The sequence below is a fragment of the Helianthus annuus genome, chromosome 14 (genome assembly GCF_002127325.2).
Source record: "Helianthus annuus cultivar XRQ/B chromosome 14, HanXRQr2.0-SUNRISE, whole genome shotgun sequence".
Lineage (NCBI taxonomy): Eukaryota > Viridiplantae > Streptophyta > Magnoliopsida > Asterales > Asteraceae > Helianthus > Helianthus annuus.
The window spans coordinates 15,443,509-15,462,099 of NC_035446.2; the positions used below are offsets into that span (position 1 = coordinate 15,443,509).

General features: G+C 38.5%; 1 protein-coding gene across 1 annotated transcript; it reads left to right on the forward strand.

Moving 5' to 3' along the window:
- The first annotated feature begins 4,825 nt into the window (after positions 1-4,825).
- LOC110906451 lies at positions 4,826-18,292 on the forward strand. Its single transcript, XM_035982907.1, has 5 exons — positions 4,826-4,897; positions 5,403-5,450; positions 5,551-5,640; positions 6,025-6,175; positions 17,789-18,292. Exons 1-5 carry the CDS (start codon positions 4,826-4,828, stop codon positions 18,106-18,108), a joined length of 681 nt encoding a protein of 226 aa, XP_035838800.1. The 3' UTR covers positions 18,109-18,292.
- Positions 18,293-18,591: the final 299 nt, after the last annotated feature.

Genomic DNA, 18,591 nt, shown 5'->3' on the forward strand with positions numbered 1-18,591 from the left:
TCAACACTTAGGAAATCACACAGGACTATTTAGTAACTTTTCTGTATAAGACTAGTACGTTAACAAGCACATGTAAGTATAACAAAGAAATCAGAAAGCAGTTAAATGATCAACACAGTCATCAAGCACTTTAATTATCATTAATAAATTGTACGGATACATGGAATTTTGAGGGTTGTCACATTCTCCCCTTGTTAAGAAAATTTCGTCCCGAAATTTAGCACGTGGTTATTGAGGAAGCTAGTTATGTTGCGTCGGTTTCCTGGTTTTCCTGGGGTGTCACATTCATGATGGAACAAGAACAAAATATGCAGAAACAGTGAAATGAATGAATGGAGGGAAACAATGGAAGAAAGATGGACAATTCGAATAGAATATTCAGAATGTCTTGGTACCCGATCTTGATGCCGGTCATTACGTATTTATACCTGAGATTTGGCGGTTGTTTTGTGGCTTGAATAACTACCATAGGCAGTTTGAATATCCCACCCGCTTATCTCATCATTCATAAGTTATAATACATATCGGACATATAAGTTTGCATAATAAATACTAACATAATTAAGTTTACACATCTAACACAACCCCCTAAACTTGATTATGCTTAGAAGCATGCATCAGGACACTCCGGTTAGTTTCATCCACGGCTTTCCTTGCTTGCTTGAAATCAAATCTACCGTGTTTCTTCTGCATCTTCATTGCACCTTCCCAGTCATTTCCTGCGAATAAGGCATCGTGTTGAATGGCTTCTTCGTCTTGAACATCTCCGTCACTCTTCCTCCTTTCATGGCAGACTTCTGACAGACCTACTTTTGTTCAACCACCTCTTTATCAATCACCCTTCCTTGCACCGTCTTGAACTTGTGATAGTAAACTAGAACATCGAGATACATCGCATATATAATCCTCATGAATTAACCATCGTGATATTCATAGCCCATATCCTTCGCAACAACAGCCCATAGATTGTTATCAGAAACATTCCTGTTCCGTCACATTTAACCACCATGTATAAACCGAGCAAGTCCACTTTCCTGTTAACAGACGTGTATGGTGGAATGGGTCGTGTAGTAATTCCCAGTTTGACATTGATGAACCATCTTAACATTCCTTCGAATTTTTCTCCGATTCATGTTTATACTTAAACACAAATTCTCCATCCTCCATCATTTCCAGCAGTGACTTGCCGTCAGAAAAATCATGGAATTCCATAGCATGAATAATCATTTGACTCCAATCGGGTTTTTGGGTGGATAAATCCAGGTCTTAAAGTAAGAATTAAGATAATTCTCCTTGTGTTCATCATTCACTGCACTTAAATCGATCACCCTTTGTTTCTCTTTCAAACTAGTTTCTTCCTCTTTGATTAAACCATTTAAATTATTCACCGAATTAGTGATGAATTAGTGATCGGTGCAGAAAACATTGGGTATATCTTGCATGTATCGCCGGATTTTTTAACCGTATAACCTTGTAGTGTTAACAGATCAAGGCTTAATACATTTCGATCTAATTCCGGTGCATAAAACACACTTTGTATACGTAACATTTCATTACCAGATCTGATTTCCACTGCCCTGATTCCCTAAATAAACAGATAGTTATTCTCCCCAGATTTCGTTTCCACCCCAACAAAATGTTTGATTCGTTTTAACACATTTAGATTACCGGCAAAGTGATGATTAAACATTGAACTGACATACCAGATATCACCCCACTGACCACCTTCCGTTCCCGTAACGATCATCTCTTGACGGTTGACGACTTCATCTTCATGTCTCTGAATTCCAGTGTTGATCACTTGTTTGATTAATTGAGTGGCTTCGTCATGTTCCTTCGCCGGGTTGATGACAGTAATAACATAGCCTTACACAAGGGAATTTCTTCTCTTTTTCCTGTTTTTCATCAAGACAATGTTGGCATGGCATCGTCGTTTCCGTGGGATGAATTTCTGCCTTCTTTGAAACCTTGGCTCTGATGCCACTTTATTGGCAGAAGCCGTTATCATTATCTTCATGTTGGGATTCAAGAGGGTTTGCAGCAGAATTAAGAGAACTGTTTTGATTGGTATTCATGATGGAACAAGAACAAAATATGCAGAAACAGTGAAATGAATGAATTGATGGAAACAATGGAAGAAAGATGGACAATTCAAACAGAATATTCAGAATGTCTTGGTACCGGATCTTGATGCCGGTCATTACATATTTATACCTGAGATTTGGCGGTTATTTTGTGGTGGGAATAACTTCCATAGGCAGTTTGAATATCCCACCCGCTTATCTCATCGTTCATAAGTTATAACACATATCGGACATATAAGTTTGCATAATAAATACTAACATAATTAAGTTTACATATCTAACAACCATCAGATTAAGGAAAAAGAGACAAGCGAAAGTTGGATTTCTTTGTTTGGAATAATATTATGAACTACATTTTAATATTGAAAATGGTGGTTTCATAATTGTTCGGTGGATAAGTATTGAGTTATATTTCAATTTCAAATCTGAATTTTGAAGTCACGATTCAAGTCACAAAGGAAAATAAGGGCCGTAAAAATGGAAGCAAGTAGCAAGCACCTCTAGTCGTAGTCAAGAAAAACAGAGCGTTGTGAGGTGATCAGGAACCGGCTTACCGGTGGGATTCAAGAGTTGAACTAGATGTTGTTTAGGTGTGGAATTGGTAACAAACCGTACTCAGTGAAAGATGTATAGGGCTGCCAAAATGGGTGAGTAAAAAAACATCGAAGATCAAGTTAGCAAGTGATTGAGCAAGAATCACTACTAGAAAACTAGGCAACTGTGACCAAAATTTGCTATCTAAAAAAACGGTAGCAACTTTAGCCATTTATTTGCCATGGAAATGCAAATAAGCGTACTTACCAAGATATGGTAGCAAAGTGAATCAAGAGTAAAAATAGAGTTGGATCTGTGTGAACCGATCAAGCAAGAGAGCTATAAACCTGTGTGTTTCAGTTAAGGAGAAGAAGCCAACGTCAGGATTATCGGGGTAAATGTAGGATAATCTTGACGGGTTCGGTTCGGGTCATGGATACGGGTCTGAAACACGTCATGGCTTAAGTATTGTTGATTGAATCAAGTAGTTGGTTTGTATTATTCTTTATTTACGTAGCATGAGTATGTATTTATGTGTGTTTTAAGCAGTAAAACAAATATCCTATGGTGAGCTTTTCTTGCATGTGATTGAAGCTTGAAACCCAACATCGCACCCCCCCCCCATGTCATTCGTATATGTACGTGGATGAATGCTTCAAACCTTATTCGATCAAATGTGTCATAGAGATACACGACAATGTAATGTGAAAACTAATGTAAACATGTGTTGTTTGAAGTATATCATAAGCACATATGCACAACTACATAATTTTTTAGTCTTAGCAAACGTACTAAATAAAAGGGCCAGAAGGGTAATTAATAGATAAATAGTGTAAAAATGAGGGGTTAAAATGGAAAATCTCACATGAACGCACCATTAAAAATCAAACCCAAATTCTCTATTTTATTCAGCGCCGCTTCTGACAACAACTGTTGGTAAACCCTAGTTCACCACTGCCGCATCTTCTGCCTCTAGTTGACTCCACTGTCGCTTCAGACGCTTCTAGGTCGCCGCATCTTCTGCCGGCCTTCAGTTGACGAAAGTAGCGTACGGACTCAATGGTTAGTTATCTTCAGTTCTTGGTTTATATTGTTACGTGCTGTTAATTATACTGACTGATTCCTGATGCAGGGAACTGAAGAATGCGTGTTAAATCTTAATAGCATGGTGATTGTTCATAGGAATCTATCACCATGCCGAAGATGAAATCTGCGAAAGTGATGCAGGTAACTAACCTAAAAAATGACATTTATGGTTAACCTTATTTAAATATCTACAGATGTTTTTTGTATTGGAATCCTTTGTTGATGTAAGAAATATTACGATGAGCTTTTATACTTTCTCATGAATATAATCAATATTTATTTATAGAACTTCTAAGAATGATAATTGAAACAAGCCGGTAATATCTGAATATACTTTTGGTCGCATTTCAGAACCATTCCATCAAATAATGGGTCCGTTTTCACTTAAGGTTTTATTGGTTATATATCTTTAAAAGGTTTTTGATGTTAACTATATTGATTGTAGAGCTAAAACTTATTTCCAATCCATTTATAGATATAATGGGTTAAATATACAAACTCTATAATTGATGTTAATTTCTATAAAAGAAAAATGTTAGAAAATGAGTGAAAGTTATACTTTTACAGTTTTACTGAATCTGTATGCAAATAATGGTACTTTTCTATGTGTTATATAATTGATTATTTTGGGTTTTGTTCTTCTTGATGAGAGCTTGGTAACAAGCTAAAATGTGTCTACAACGGAGCTTCTAAATTTCCGTTGAAGACACTGCTTTGAATATGTTTACATTTATGTAGTGTTCAATTTATATATTTAGTCCTTCGTACGACGTTGTACTATATTTTATCATAAGAATAAAGGGAGTACCTTTATTATTATTATTATTATTATTATTATTATTATTATTATTATTATTATTATTATTATTATTATTATTATTATTATTATTATTATTATTATTATTATTATTATTATTATTATTATTATTATTATTATTATTATTATTATTATTATTATTATTATTATTATTATTATTATTATTATTATTATTATTATTATTATTATTATTATTATTATTATTATTATTATTATTATTATTATTATTATTATTATTATTATTATTATTATTGAAAAACACTCATTTTCCATACAGAAATTCCATCGCCTGTGCCCAGTATCCATGTACTGGTATTCAAGATTAGAAGGCGAAAAAATTAAATGCAATGGTTGTGGACCACAAGATGCAATATTGGTATGCATAACTATATGTTAGCCAATCATACAATCAAGTGTTGCAAAACTATGTAATCTGTGCTTAAATTCTTGAATTACTGAAATTGATTAGATTCTGGAATGTTAAAATGCATCTAGATTGATAATCAATCATCTTCAAATTTTGCAGTAAACATGACTTCTGGTTGATCAGTTTCAATCTGGCCTTTTAATGGTAAATTAATAACAGTTGTCAAGTTAGTTGTGAGTTAAGAGTCAACAAATGTGCTTTAATGTTAAATTGTTTAATCTTGATTATCTTTACTGTTTTCAGTTAATTTTTTAATCATAATTATTAGCTAGTCTTGACTTGATTGACTTTGTTAGTTAGCTACTAGCTAGTTAGTTTGTTAGATTATGTATCTCGTTGTAATCACTCCTTTTGTAATTAATCAAATCATAGTGAACGTTTACTCTCTCTCTACTTTCTCTCTCTAAACACACTACTGATTTTTATAATTTTTTTTTTGCTTCAATTTCAACAGCGGCAGAGGCTTGAAAAATACAGGCAAAAAATTGCATCCGATTATCAGGTAAAATTCAACAGTTTACACAAGTGTATTATGCGTCCCGTATGCATATAAATGTCAGTATATTATTTGATTTGATTTTTTTTTTGTATAATTGTTTCAGCGTATATTCCGAGACCCATATACGTTGAATCCTAAAATATTCTTCCAGCTGACATTTTTAGAGGCCTTCAAAGCCAAGGGAAAGGATCTCGTAACAAGTATTAGAAGCATAATGTCTGAACCCGTACCGGGAGTCTATACATTTAACATGCTGAATCTGAATTTCTGTCAAAAGTTAATACACGAGGTTGTTAAATTATTAACCAAATTGCAATATTTTTAGAACCAGATCGGACGTCGAACCGGTCTCCTTACCGGTTCAATGGTTTGACCGGTCGGACCGGACGTAAGAACCGGAAGGTGTCATAAATATTATAAAATTTAATAGGGTTAAATATGAAAAAATATACAAAAAAAATCCGGTCCAACCCTTCTAAAAACCTGTTTGACCCGCCAGTCCGGGTCTGAAAACACTGCCATATTGTGATCAGGAACTTTTGATTATATGTTTTTTAATAAAACTGCGATTGCTTAGGTGAAACATTTCGATGCATGGGCCCGCAACACGGACTCTAGCATCTCGCGCCTGAATACAGGGAATGGATACGGTGTTTCTCTTGATGACATTGGCATGAAAGCCACACTTGATAAGCTGATGGAAGATTACATAAGCCTTATTTCAAGAGGTAATTTTTATTATAAAAAGTTACCTGAGGTTTTGCTATTGTTGGTGCACTTGTGTCTGTACTTTGTCTGTATTCGGTCTGTGTATAAACGATGTCCTAAGTTAGTCTGTAAGTTGACCAAGTCAACTATCCTCCTAGTTTGACTTGGCCAATATGTTGTAATGTAAAGTGTCTGAGTCGAAGGATAAGGGATCGAAGGATGATGTGGATCCTTCGATCCCCACGAAAGATATGCTTCGAATGCTTAGACCTCGAAAGGTGATCTTTCGAGGTCCCTGCTGATCTTTCGAGTGACTTGTCTTCGATAGATGATCCTTCGGACCATCTATCGGATCCTTCGACCAGACATCATAGGCTGGGTATATATACCCATGCAGTGTGTTGTATTTCAGTAAGACAAAAGGTAGATGCACACAGACAGACAGAAAGAGAGTTGAGAGCATTTCTGTCCGAAACACACACACACACTTTGAGAGTTTGCAAACTGATTGTAAACATTGTGCTTGTAACCGGAAACTTTCTACGCATTAATACAAGTGGTGTTAATCGTTGAATCTTGTGTGTTCTTGTGTTTGTTCTTGCATCATCCCGGTTTGCTCGCTAGCTTGGATTCCGCACTCGCTAGTGAGTTAGTATAACAAGGTTTAGGTTTGTTCTCGATCCTCCGAGAAAAGGGACCTACAAGTGGTATCAGAGCTTGGCTCTTTACCTTGTTTAAAACCGGTTTGTTCGAGTTCTTGGTGTGTTTGGACACTTGGTTTAGCACCCGTTTTTGGTGGTTTTTCTTGCTTTTCTTAACTGAAAAACGGCTTCTAAACCTTCGGGAGTGTTCAAGGTTGGGTTGGGTAACTTGAAAACTTGTTTTTAAGTGTCTTGGTAAATTCCGGCCATATCTCCGGTCAGTATTCCGGTGAACAGGTTCTGGATAAGATTTCCATTTTTGGCATATATTATTTCAAAATCGGAGTTGGTAAGGAAGGTACAGTCTGACCATTCCTTTTTGCCGAAAGTTGGCTCACCAACCACATCAACTTTTCACCAACCTGTCGTACTTTTGTCAGTGTGTCAGACCGTCGAAAGATAACTTTCGAGCTCGAAGGATCATCCTTCGATCAAGGAGATTCGAAAGATAACCATCCTTCGAACATCTTTCGAAGTCAGTGTGTTATCCTTCGAGTCAAGGAATCTTTTCGACAGATACATCCTTCGAGTTACTGTTCATTACGAAAGATAAGGATCCTTCGTGTTAGGTGAATCTTTCAAGGTTATCTTTCGAGGTTATTGTTCGAGCCATCAACAGTGATCCTTCGAACACTGTTGATTCTTCGAACAAGTGTCATCTTTCGAGACCTGTGTTCGAAACATAAGGAGAATCTTTCGAAATCATCTTTCGAAAGATAAGGATCCTTCGTATAGTCAATCTTTCGAAGTCAATCCTTCGAAGTCTTTGTTCGAAACTCAACAAGGATCTTTCGAACCTTGTTGATCATTCGAACAAGTATTGATCTTTCGAACAGGTTGCATCTTTCGATTCATATCTGTTTTACTCTTAACAGTTTGTGTTTGTGAAGGTTCTCAATTATTATTTGATCAAAATGAGCTGTACAAGTCCTTGGGATTGGAGTTTGGACTCACGAACCAATCAAGAGTTAGTCACTACTGCAGATTGGGCAAAGAGTATGATTCCACAGCCTTCAATCAGTCCAAGTCAATGGGCTTTGGTATCAAATCAAAGTCAAAGTCTTCAGAACCTTCTGATTAGTGAGAGTGAAACTGGCAGCAACAATCGTCCACCTAAGTTGAACCATATGAACGATTTTCCATCATGGAAAAACCGTTTTCACACATATGTTCAAGGGCAAAGCACTGATCTTTGGACGTGTTTCATCAATGCGTTCAATACTAATCTTGAAACTGCTGCGTCAACTTCAGAGGGTTATGCCAATATGCTTGAAAATGACAAGAAGGCTTATGAATTGGAGAAAAAGGCCTTTGCCACACTTACTCAAGCACTCAACAAAGACATCTACCATCAGTTCTCATATTGCAAGTCCACGAAAGCATTGTGGGATGCCTTAGTTGCTAGAGGAGAAGGCAATGCAGCTACTCGAAAATCTCGGCATGATTTGTTGAAGAAAGAGTTTGAATCCTTTCAGTTTTTGGAAAACGAGACTCTGAATGATATGATCACACGTTTCTATCATTTGATTAGTGAGATGTGTGCTTATGGAGTTGTCTCTACTCAACAAGACATGGTGAGTAGATTTGCTGACGCCTTACCTCCAAAGTGGAGTTCTTTCATTGAACTATTGAAGCATACTTGAACTCTAGATCAAGTCAACATCTATGAGTTCATTCAAAAGCTGGAACATAAAAATGATGAAGAAATTAGGAAAGCAAGGCGTGCTCCAGCTCCTCAGAATACAGAAATGTATCTTCCAGGATTCGATGCTTTGGCAAGATCCGCTGCAGCTAAGCAACAGCAACCTAAGCTGCAGACTGCATTTGTGTCCAATACAAGTTCAAGTTCCTTTCCGTTTCCTCAGTCAACAGCTGCTCCATCACAACCTCAATTCGATCCGAGGTCTTACATTCCTGTTCCAACACAGCCACAACCACAACCTCAACAACAACAACAGCAAGCTCACTATACAAGCAATCCTCAACCTCAACCCCAAAGTCATCACACAATCCGAGTCGACAACTCTAATCTTTCACACCTTAGCATTGAAGTTGCTAAGGAACATATGGAGATTATCAACACCATGGTCAGTGCATACTGTGGGTTGGTAGCAGGTCAGCTTGGAAACATCAACATGACCAATGAAGATTATGATCAGATCGACAAGGAAGAAATGGAGTTGATGGATATTAAATGGGCTTTTGCTAGTGCGGTTAGAAGGGCAAAAGATTTCATGGCACGAACTGGAAGAACTTCGTTGGAAGGAAAGAAAAACACGAAGTATGGGTTTGATATTAATGCCGTCACGTGCTTTAACTGTGGCGAGAAAGGGCACTTTAAACGTGAGTGCACTCGACCAACAAAACACGGCAATCACAACCCTTTCAGAAACCAGACAAATGTGAATGCCCAACAAGAAAACCGTGAACGGAGGATGGTGGCAGTGAACAACAATCAGGGACAGCCTGGAACTGCAAATCACAATCGGGCTTTGGCTGTTCAAGCTGATGAAGGCTGTGACTGGTCAGTGCAGTTTAGTGAAGGTGATCAGGGAAGTGGAACTGCATTATATGCTAAGGTCATCGAGCAGGTTAATAAAGAAGAATCTTCTGGGAGTGATGACAGTTCTGGTTATTCTGGAAGTTCAGACGAAGAAGGCTCTGTTTCTGGGGATAATCACTCAGAGCCTGATGAGGAAGAAGGTGAAGATATTCAGGATCTTCTGAATGAAGCTGATGAGCTTAAATGTCAGAAGTCAATTCTGATTAGGAAGGCTGCTGCTACATCAACGGAAATGGAAAAGCTATTTTCTGAAGATGGAGCTTTTTCTTTTCAAACTGCCTTTATGGCAAATGGTTCAGCCTCTACTAGTCAGGTAACTTCTGAACCTCCTGCTCCTAGTATTTGTAAATCATGTGCAGAGATGAAGCTTGAATCAGAAAAGCTTCATAGTCATAACCAGAATTTAGTTATTGAACTGTCGAAATGCAAAGAGGCAAACATGGCTTTAACTCGGAATGAAAAAGAATTTAAATCTGTAATAGAAACTTTAAAGAAAAATGTGTCCGAGGTTAACAAAGTAGTTTACCACAAGCAAGTGAGTATAAATGAATATATTAACATTGTGGAAGAAACTAAAAAGCAATTAGCCATTGCCCAATGCGAACATGATGCGATCAAACAGAAATTGGATAGTTATTCTAACTCCCAATTTGTGCTTGATCACATCATCGACGTTCAACAACTAAAGGGAAATCAGAAAGGCATAGGGTATAACAAATGTCCGCCCCCCTTGATGAACAACTATACCAAGATGCCTGATGAGGAAGAAATGCCTCGGTATGAACCCAGTGTGCCTCTTGATGTTGAGGAGTTTGCTACTGGCCTTGGGTTCAAACCGGACAATTCTTCAAACACAGCCTCTAAGGAACAAGAAACTTCACCATCCATGAAGCAAAGTCCTCCAATTATCGAGGACTATGAGACATCGGATGATGAATCAGAAGTGGCTGTAAGTGATCAGGATAAATCACTTAGCAAGATGAAAGGAGTAGATATTCCACGAGAGAATCACATCCTTTGTGATCCTGATACTCCTGAGGTTCCATCTGTCAAGAAGCAAGTGATTGATCCTGTCAAGGTTGATAAGACAGGTGTGTCTACTGTTAAAAGCAGTAATGTGTTGTACACTTTGATTGGAGATAATAAAATCTACTCAGATCATGTTTTTCCAATTAAAAATGTAAATAAATCTTTGATTGACAAAGTCTTTGAAGACAATACAAACAAATTTTTGGAAAAAACACTTCCAGGAATTGTGGTAACACAATGTGATCCAATTCCTAAGGCTGAGATTAGAAAACAGTTTGGTAATCAAAAATCTCCAACCACTCAACAACCGACTGCTTCTAAGGGTAAACAACAACAACGAGCTCCAAAGCCAAAGGCTAAGGTTGAATCAAAAGGAGCTCGTTACATGAAGAAAGGAAAAGATGTTAAATTTGTAGCATCAAAAGGTACGGATAAAATTGAGACTTTTGAAAACAAATCAAACACTGATTTTGTACAACAAGTCAAGATTTTAAAACGTAACAGTGATAACAATTACACCCAACACACAAACGGGTGTGATGAAAGAGCAAGTACCTCAGGTTCTACAAGTTCAACATCTGGTACTCGATCAAGTTCTCCTAAGTCTGTTGAAAGGAGAACTTGTTTCAAATGTGGAGAAATTGGGCACATTATCAGAAACTGCCCAAATGCTCCAAAGAAGAAATTGGTTGAAAAAGCTCCACCTGAATCAGTTCACCCTCAACGTCGATCAGTTTCACCTAAACATGATAAACGAACTGTAAAAGAACAAGAAACTAAACAACGACGTAAGAACATGAAAACTGTTGAAAAAGCTTTAAAATCTGAAGTTAAAACAGTGCAAAAGGAACCAAGTGTGTCACAACCTGTAAAACCAGAATCTTCAAAAACTGGTAGGCACAGACAAACATGGTTACCTAAGTCGGGTGACAATTCAGGGGGAGCAGTTGTTCTTAAAAATCATCAAGAGATCGAGCTCACGTTTCGTGATGCCAAGGGACGACCCAAGACCACTAAGGCTTGGGTCCCCATTCTCAACTGATGTGTTTAATTGCATGTGCAGGATGTTCTAGGAGGAACTATTAATAGTCATTGGATTGTTGATAGTGGAGCATCCAGGCACATGACTGGCGACTTACGGCTCCTGTATGACGTGAGAAATATTAGAGGAGGGTATGTTGCCTTTGCAGGTGATAAAGGTGGGTACATCACTGGAGAAGGAAGTATCTCCAATGGTATCGTGTGCTTTGATAAGATCAATTATGTGAAGCAAATTGATCACAATCTTCTGAGTGTGTCGCAAATCTGCGATAAAAAGTTCTCAGTGATTTTTGATGATGCTGGCTGCTATGTGCTGAAACCTGGATTCAAAATTCCACAAGAATGGATTCTCTTATCGGCTCCGAGAGTTAATGATCTTTATATTCTCGACATGAGCCAAGCGATTACTACATCTGCACAAGTCACTTGCTTTGTCTCAAAAGCCACAGAAAAGGAGTCTATATCTTGGCACAGAAGAATGGGACACATTCACTTGAGAAAGATGAACCATTTGGTGAAAAATAATCTTGTGAATGGTGTGCCTGTAAGAAGTTTTCATTTACAAGATATCTGTGTCTCGTGCCAAAAGGGGAAGCAAACAAAGAAGTCTCACCCTTTGAAGAAAATCAACACTGTCAGCATGCCTCTCGAACGTCTTCATATGGACCTTTTTGGACCTATGAAGCACAAGACAACGTTTGGTGATGCTTATTGTTTAGTAGTTACTGATGACTACTCTAGATTTTCTTGGGTATCTTTTATGGCACACAAGAGTGAAACTGCTGGCATCCTCAAGGACCTTCTCACTATGTTGGAAAATCTCTATACGTTGAAAGTGAAAAGGATCCGAAGCGACAATGGAACTGAATTCAAGAATCAAATTATGGATGAGTTTTGTACTTCTAAAGGCATTCTTCATGAGTACAGTTCTCGTTATACTCCACAACAAAATGGTGTCGCTGAGAGGAAGAAACGGACGATTATAGAAACTGCAAGAACAATGTTAGTAGAGTCGGAACTTCCTATTCAATTCTGGGGAGAGGCTGTATCGGCTGCATGCTACACGTTGAACAGAGTTCTTACAGTAAAGAGACATGGCAAGACTTGCTTCGAACTCCTTCAGAAAAGGAAACCGGATCTTTCTTACCTTGAACCGTTTGGTGCTCCGTGTACTATGATTGAGCCAGATGGAAAGTTTGGTGCAAGAGCTATCGAGGGTTTCTTCCTTGGATATGCTACTCCGAATTTTCGTGTTTGGAATCTAGCTACCAAAAAGATTGAGCTTTGGAGCGAAGTTAGGGTTCAAAGGTACACGAGTCCTGTTAGGGCTCCGGGTGATCCGTGGATGTTCGATTACGATGGGCTATTTGACTCCTTCAATCTGCCAACCTTTGACGAAGAATCAGCAGCGGCTCGAATGTTGTTGGAAAGTGACAACGCTGCTGTCTCGCCATTGGTTAGACCTATTGTTGTTGACCCTCAAGCTTCTTCGTCAGTCAACAATATGGTTCAAAATGAGGTCTTTGAAGATGCTGCTGATTATAATGACTCTTCTGAAGATGATGAATATCATGATGTAGCTGAAGGATCTTCAGCCCCAGCTGCTCCTGTTCAAGGTGCCTCTGGTGATACACCTCATACGCAGAATATAGATACTGCTGAAGGGAATGCATCCACCTCTACCCACATTCCTGGTGTGGAGTTGGTTGTTGATCTTAATCTTACCAATTTGGGTGTCAATGCTCGTGTGCCAGATAATCCTGAAATGCGGATTCACGATACCTATCCCCAGCAGAATATTATAGGAGATGTCCATCGCGGTGTGCAGACGCGTAACCAGCTGAGAAACAACCGGAATGCTGGTTTGTATTCAGCTATAAGAGAATCTGGTCAACAAAATGACTGGTCCTTCGCGTGTTACGTGTCACAAGAAGAACCAAAGTCGTGGAAAGAAGCATTGAAAGATAGTGCTTGGGTTGAAGCCATGCAGGAAGAATTACAGCAATTTCACAAGCTGGGTGTTTGGAAGCTTGTTGAAAAACCTGAGAACTACAAGAAGATTGGCACTCGATGGGTCTTCAAATGCAAGAAAGACGACCGTGGAGTGGTTATTCGGAACAAAGCTCGTTTAGTCGTTCAAGGTTTTCGTCAGATAGAGGGGATCGACTACAACGAAGTCTATGCACCAGTTGCACGTCTGGAAGCTATTCGGATCTTTCTGGCTTATGCCTCATTCAAAGGATTCAAGGTTTACCAGATGGACGTCAAAAGTGCATTTCTACATGGTGTGGTTGAAGAAGAGGTATATGTCGAACAGCCTCCAGGTTTTGAAGATCCTGTTCATCCCGATCGGGTTTGGTTGCTCAACAAAGCTCTCTATGGTCTTCATCAAGCGCCACGAGCTTGGTATGCAACCTTATCTACATATCTGCTGGAGAACGGTTTTCGAAGAGGTCTTATCGATTGTACTCTCTTCATCAAAGAACAAGATGGAGATCTTCTTCTGGTACAGGTATATGTTGATGATATTATTTTTGGTTCTACTAATGATGCTTTGTGTAGGAATTTCGAGCGCATCATGCAGGATAAGTTCGAGATGAGTGCTATAGGGGAAATGAATTTCTTTTTGGGCCTACAAGTGCAACAAACGGAGTCTGGGATATTCATCCATCAGACTAAATATGTTGGAGACATCTTGAGCCGGTTCCAGATGTCCGATGCAACGCCCATTGGTACCCCATTGCCAACTAATCACGGAATAACTCCTGACTTGAAGGGTGAACCTGTTAGCCCTTCATACTATCGCGCGATGATCGGATCCCTTATGTATCTCACAGCATCAAGGCCAGATATAATGTACCCAACGTGCCTACTTGCCAGATATCAAGTTAATCCGAAGGCCTCACATCTTGCAGCTGTCAAAAGGATTTTTCGTTATTTGAAGGCTTACCCCGACACCGGTCTGTGGTATCCTAGGGATAATAACTTTGACTTAGTCGCATTCAGTGATTCTGATTTTGGCGGATGCAAAATCGACGGCAAATCCACAACGGCTGGATGTCAGTTTTTAGGAAATCGCCTAGTCACATGGCAGTGCAAGAAGCAGACGTGTGTGGCTACATCAACATGCGAAGCTGAATACATTGCTGCCTCAAGTTGTTGCTCCCAAGTTCTTTGGATCCAACAACAATTGCGGGACTACGGTTTTGAATTCCTAACTACTCCTATTTACGTTGATAATTCTGCTGCTTTAGATATCACTAAAAATCCTGTGCAGCATTCAAAGACCAAACACATCGAAATCAAATATCACTTCATACGTGATTGCTTTGAGAAAAGGCTAATCGATGTTGTTAAGGTCCACACCGATGACCAACGTGCCGACTTATTTACCAAAGCTTTTGACAAATCTAGATTTGACTTCTTATTATTGGTAAATGGCATTAAGGTCAAGCAAGAGTAAACCAACATCGGAAAATCATTTTTGTAAATATCTTTGTGTGTTTTTCAATTTATCTTAGTTTATTGAATTTAGGGGGAGTAAATCCAAAAATCGGAAAATCCAAAAACATCGAAAATTTCAAAAACACAAAAACAATAGAAAAACAAAAATGAGTTTCCTGGAAAGCAAAAGAGAAAATGATAGTACATCAGTGGTCTATCCAAACCTCTTTAAACCTTAAATGCAAAACGATAAGCAGCTCTATATAAGATGTATCGGTAGGCTCACAATCATTTTAAAGTGTGCAGGGTGATATAAATCTTAATCGACTGAAGATCAGGTGGGAACCATTCATTGGCATATGGTCTTAGTACCGAAATTTCGTTTGATAGATTGCCCAGGTTCTGAGATATTCGGTCTTTATGCTGCTTATCATCTGGGTATCATGGTTGTATCTTTTACCGAAAAATAACGGGGACGCAAGTCTAGATCTTCCATGATACTATACATACGTGTACATATTACATACTGCATTCGACCTCAATAAGTGATAAACAATCACATGTCCAAATCAAATAAGTGATAAAATATCACATTTATCCGGGTGTCAAGTTCGTCTCTCTGCTGTACGGAAGTACTGACCTGTTCACGGACTTGCACCTGTGCCCTCATGCATACGAAAATCAAGTTCCTCATCAATAAGTGATTATATCACATAGGGCTTGTTTTCAAACCAAAATAAGTGAGTATCTCACAATTTATACGGTCAAACAGATGATAATCGGTATACTCACCGGTAAGATGAACTCTCGTGCATACCTTGATACGGGAATGTGTCGTGAGGTGGATGAACACCGGTCGATAAGTATAAATCATACCTTAACGTATCCCCTCGCCATGATTACATCTGATAAGTTGAGCTTAAGTGGACAACAATACCGATAATTGTTATAGGATGCTTATCTTAACGTTAACTAACTGAACAACAAGAGTGTTTTGGCATGACCGTACACTGATATGATTCCCTTACCCTCGAAACTCACAAAAAGAATGTCTGTATATATTTATTTACTGCTTTCAGTCTTTACTTTTGAAAAATACAAAAATACCAAAAAGATTTTATTTCTACTTTATTTTCGATCGTACGATGTTGGAGCTCTAGTCTTTGTTGCCTGAAACCTGAACGAAAACCGAACTGACTAAATCTTCATAAACGGTCGAAATTTGCATGTTTTGAAAGTTAAAATTTAAAATTGATAAATTTATTAAACTTTCAAACTGTCGGACGGTGTTTGATTTTGACATGGTCACTCGTGTGTCATTTGTTTATACTATTCCAAGCAGTTGTTCTTATTACGCGTTTAGATTTCTTGCATGTGCAGATTCTAAAGGCTAGGAGAACATGGTCGATGACAAGCTTTGGAATGAAGACACGACGTGAAGGCACTCAACTGATGAAGATGATCGAGTAGTCGCTGACCATCATCAACACCACAAGGATCTCACTTCATAAAGTTAAAGTATTTCACGAGCATAACTCAAGGGGGAGCTTATGTTAAGGGGGAGTTTGTCAACAAACTTCCTACATGATACGGGTAGTTTGTTGATACACTCTCTGCCTTCAAGACGTGAAGACTTTGAAGATCCTCCGACATTGAAGACTTGAAAGGACATCAGAGTTTTGGGAACTCGAAGACCAAAGACCGTCGAAGTTCGAGACGAGTCTACCACTATGGAAGATAAAGACAAAGCTACAGCCAAGGGGGAGTTTGTTGGTGCACTTGTGTCTGTACTTTGTCTGTATTCGGTCTGTGTATAAACGATGTCCTAAGTTAGTCTGTAAGTTGACCAAGTCAACTATCCTCCTAGTTTGACTTGGCCAATATGTTGTAATGTAAAGTGTCTGAGTCGAAGGATAAGGGATCGAAGGATGATGTGGATCCTTCGATCCCCACGAAAGATATGCTTCGAATGCTTAGACCTCGAAAGGTGATCTTTCGAGGTCCCTGCTGATCTTTCGAGTGACTTGTCTTCGATAGATGATCCTTCGAACATTCTATCGGATCCTTCGACCAGACATCATAGGCTGGGTATATATACCCATGCAGTGTGTTGTATTTCAGTAAGACAAAAGGTAGATGCACACAGACAGACAGAAAGAGAGTTGAGAGCATTTCTGTCCGAAACACACACACACACTTTGAGAGTTTGCAAACTGATTGTAAACATTGTGCTTGTAACCGGAAACTTTCTACGCATTAATACAAGTGGTGTTAATCGTTGAATCTTGTGTGTTCTTGTGTTTGTTCTTGCATCATCCCGGTTTGCTCGCTAGCTTGGATTCCGCACTCGCTAGTGAGTTAGTATAACAAGGTTTAGGTTTGTTCTCGATCCTCCGAGAAAAGGGACCTACAGCTATTTTTGCGACTTTCGTCCATAGTTTTGTTTTTCTGCATCTAGATCCAAAAGGTTTGACCTGTTGCCTTTTTCATCCAACCAGTTAACTTCATCCATTTTTAACGTTAAGTCAGGGGTATTTTCGTTTTTCTAGACATTTTTGTGATGATTTAAGGGTTTGGGTGGGGAGAAAGTCAATAGAGGTGGATCTTTATTTCTTATATTGTTTTTTATTATAATAAAAAATGTCTAAAAAGACAGAAATGCCCCTTATTTAATGGAGAAAAAGGATGGAGTTAACGAGTTGGATGAAAATGGCAAGATTTCAACCTTTTGAATATAGATGCCGAAAAACAAACGTTTGGACGGAAGTTGCAAAAGTGGCCAAACCTCAAGGACAAAATGGACATTTTACTCAAAAACCTATACAGCCATGTTTTCTTACACCGTATTTGTGTAGTTTTGTTTCAGATACCGAGTTCTCAAGAAACCCCGCAAGAGTCTACCCGCACACCCACCCCTCTTGCTGCTGTTCAACAAACACTGGTGGCAACTAATAAAGTGACTGATGAACCTCGATCAACCCCTCAACCACTGTCTCTTGAACCCAGTGGAAGTAAGTCCTCTACTAAAGCTCGAGCTCAAGTTCAAGCTCGTAACGATAAGCCTGGCACTGGAACCAGTAGGAAGAATAAGCTAGACCATTATGCACCCAGAATGAAAGTTGAAGAACTTGATAACATCTTTAAGCGGTGTTCTTTCAATTCTTTAAAATACTAGCACCAACTATACATAAACTGGAGCATAGATGATTTTATTTATGCGTAACAAACAAATTGGTTCCTGCCATGATTCTTTGACTGTGTGAATGAGATGGTTACTCCATTGTTTGAGAAATCATTGACTGCTACAGATACTGGGACGAGTGGGCGCCTTGTGCTGCCAAAAAACTGTGCGGAGGTTAGCATCAGTGGTTTGTTGACGTGGTTTCTGGAATCCCAAGGATGAAACTATGGGTGGTTGTGGACCCAACAATGCGGTTTGTTGACGTGGTATATTGGAATGGGTTAAAACTTTCTTAACCTTGTGATGATTGATTATGATTTCAAGATTAGTTTTAATGACAATTTAGATAGTTGGTTGTGATGATTGATTAAGATTTTACGTTTTCCAGAAATATACACCATTTTATAATTTTAAGTGTATCTTGTAATTGATTCCTATAATAGATGTAACATTTAAATACTTATTTAAGGGTTTAAC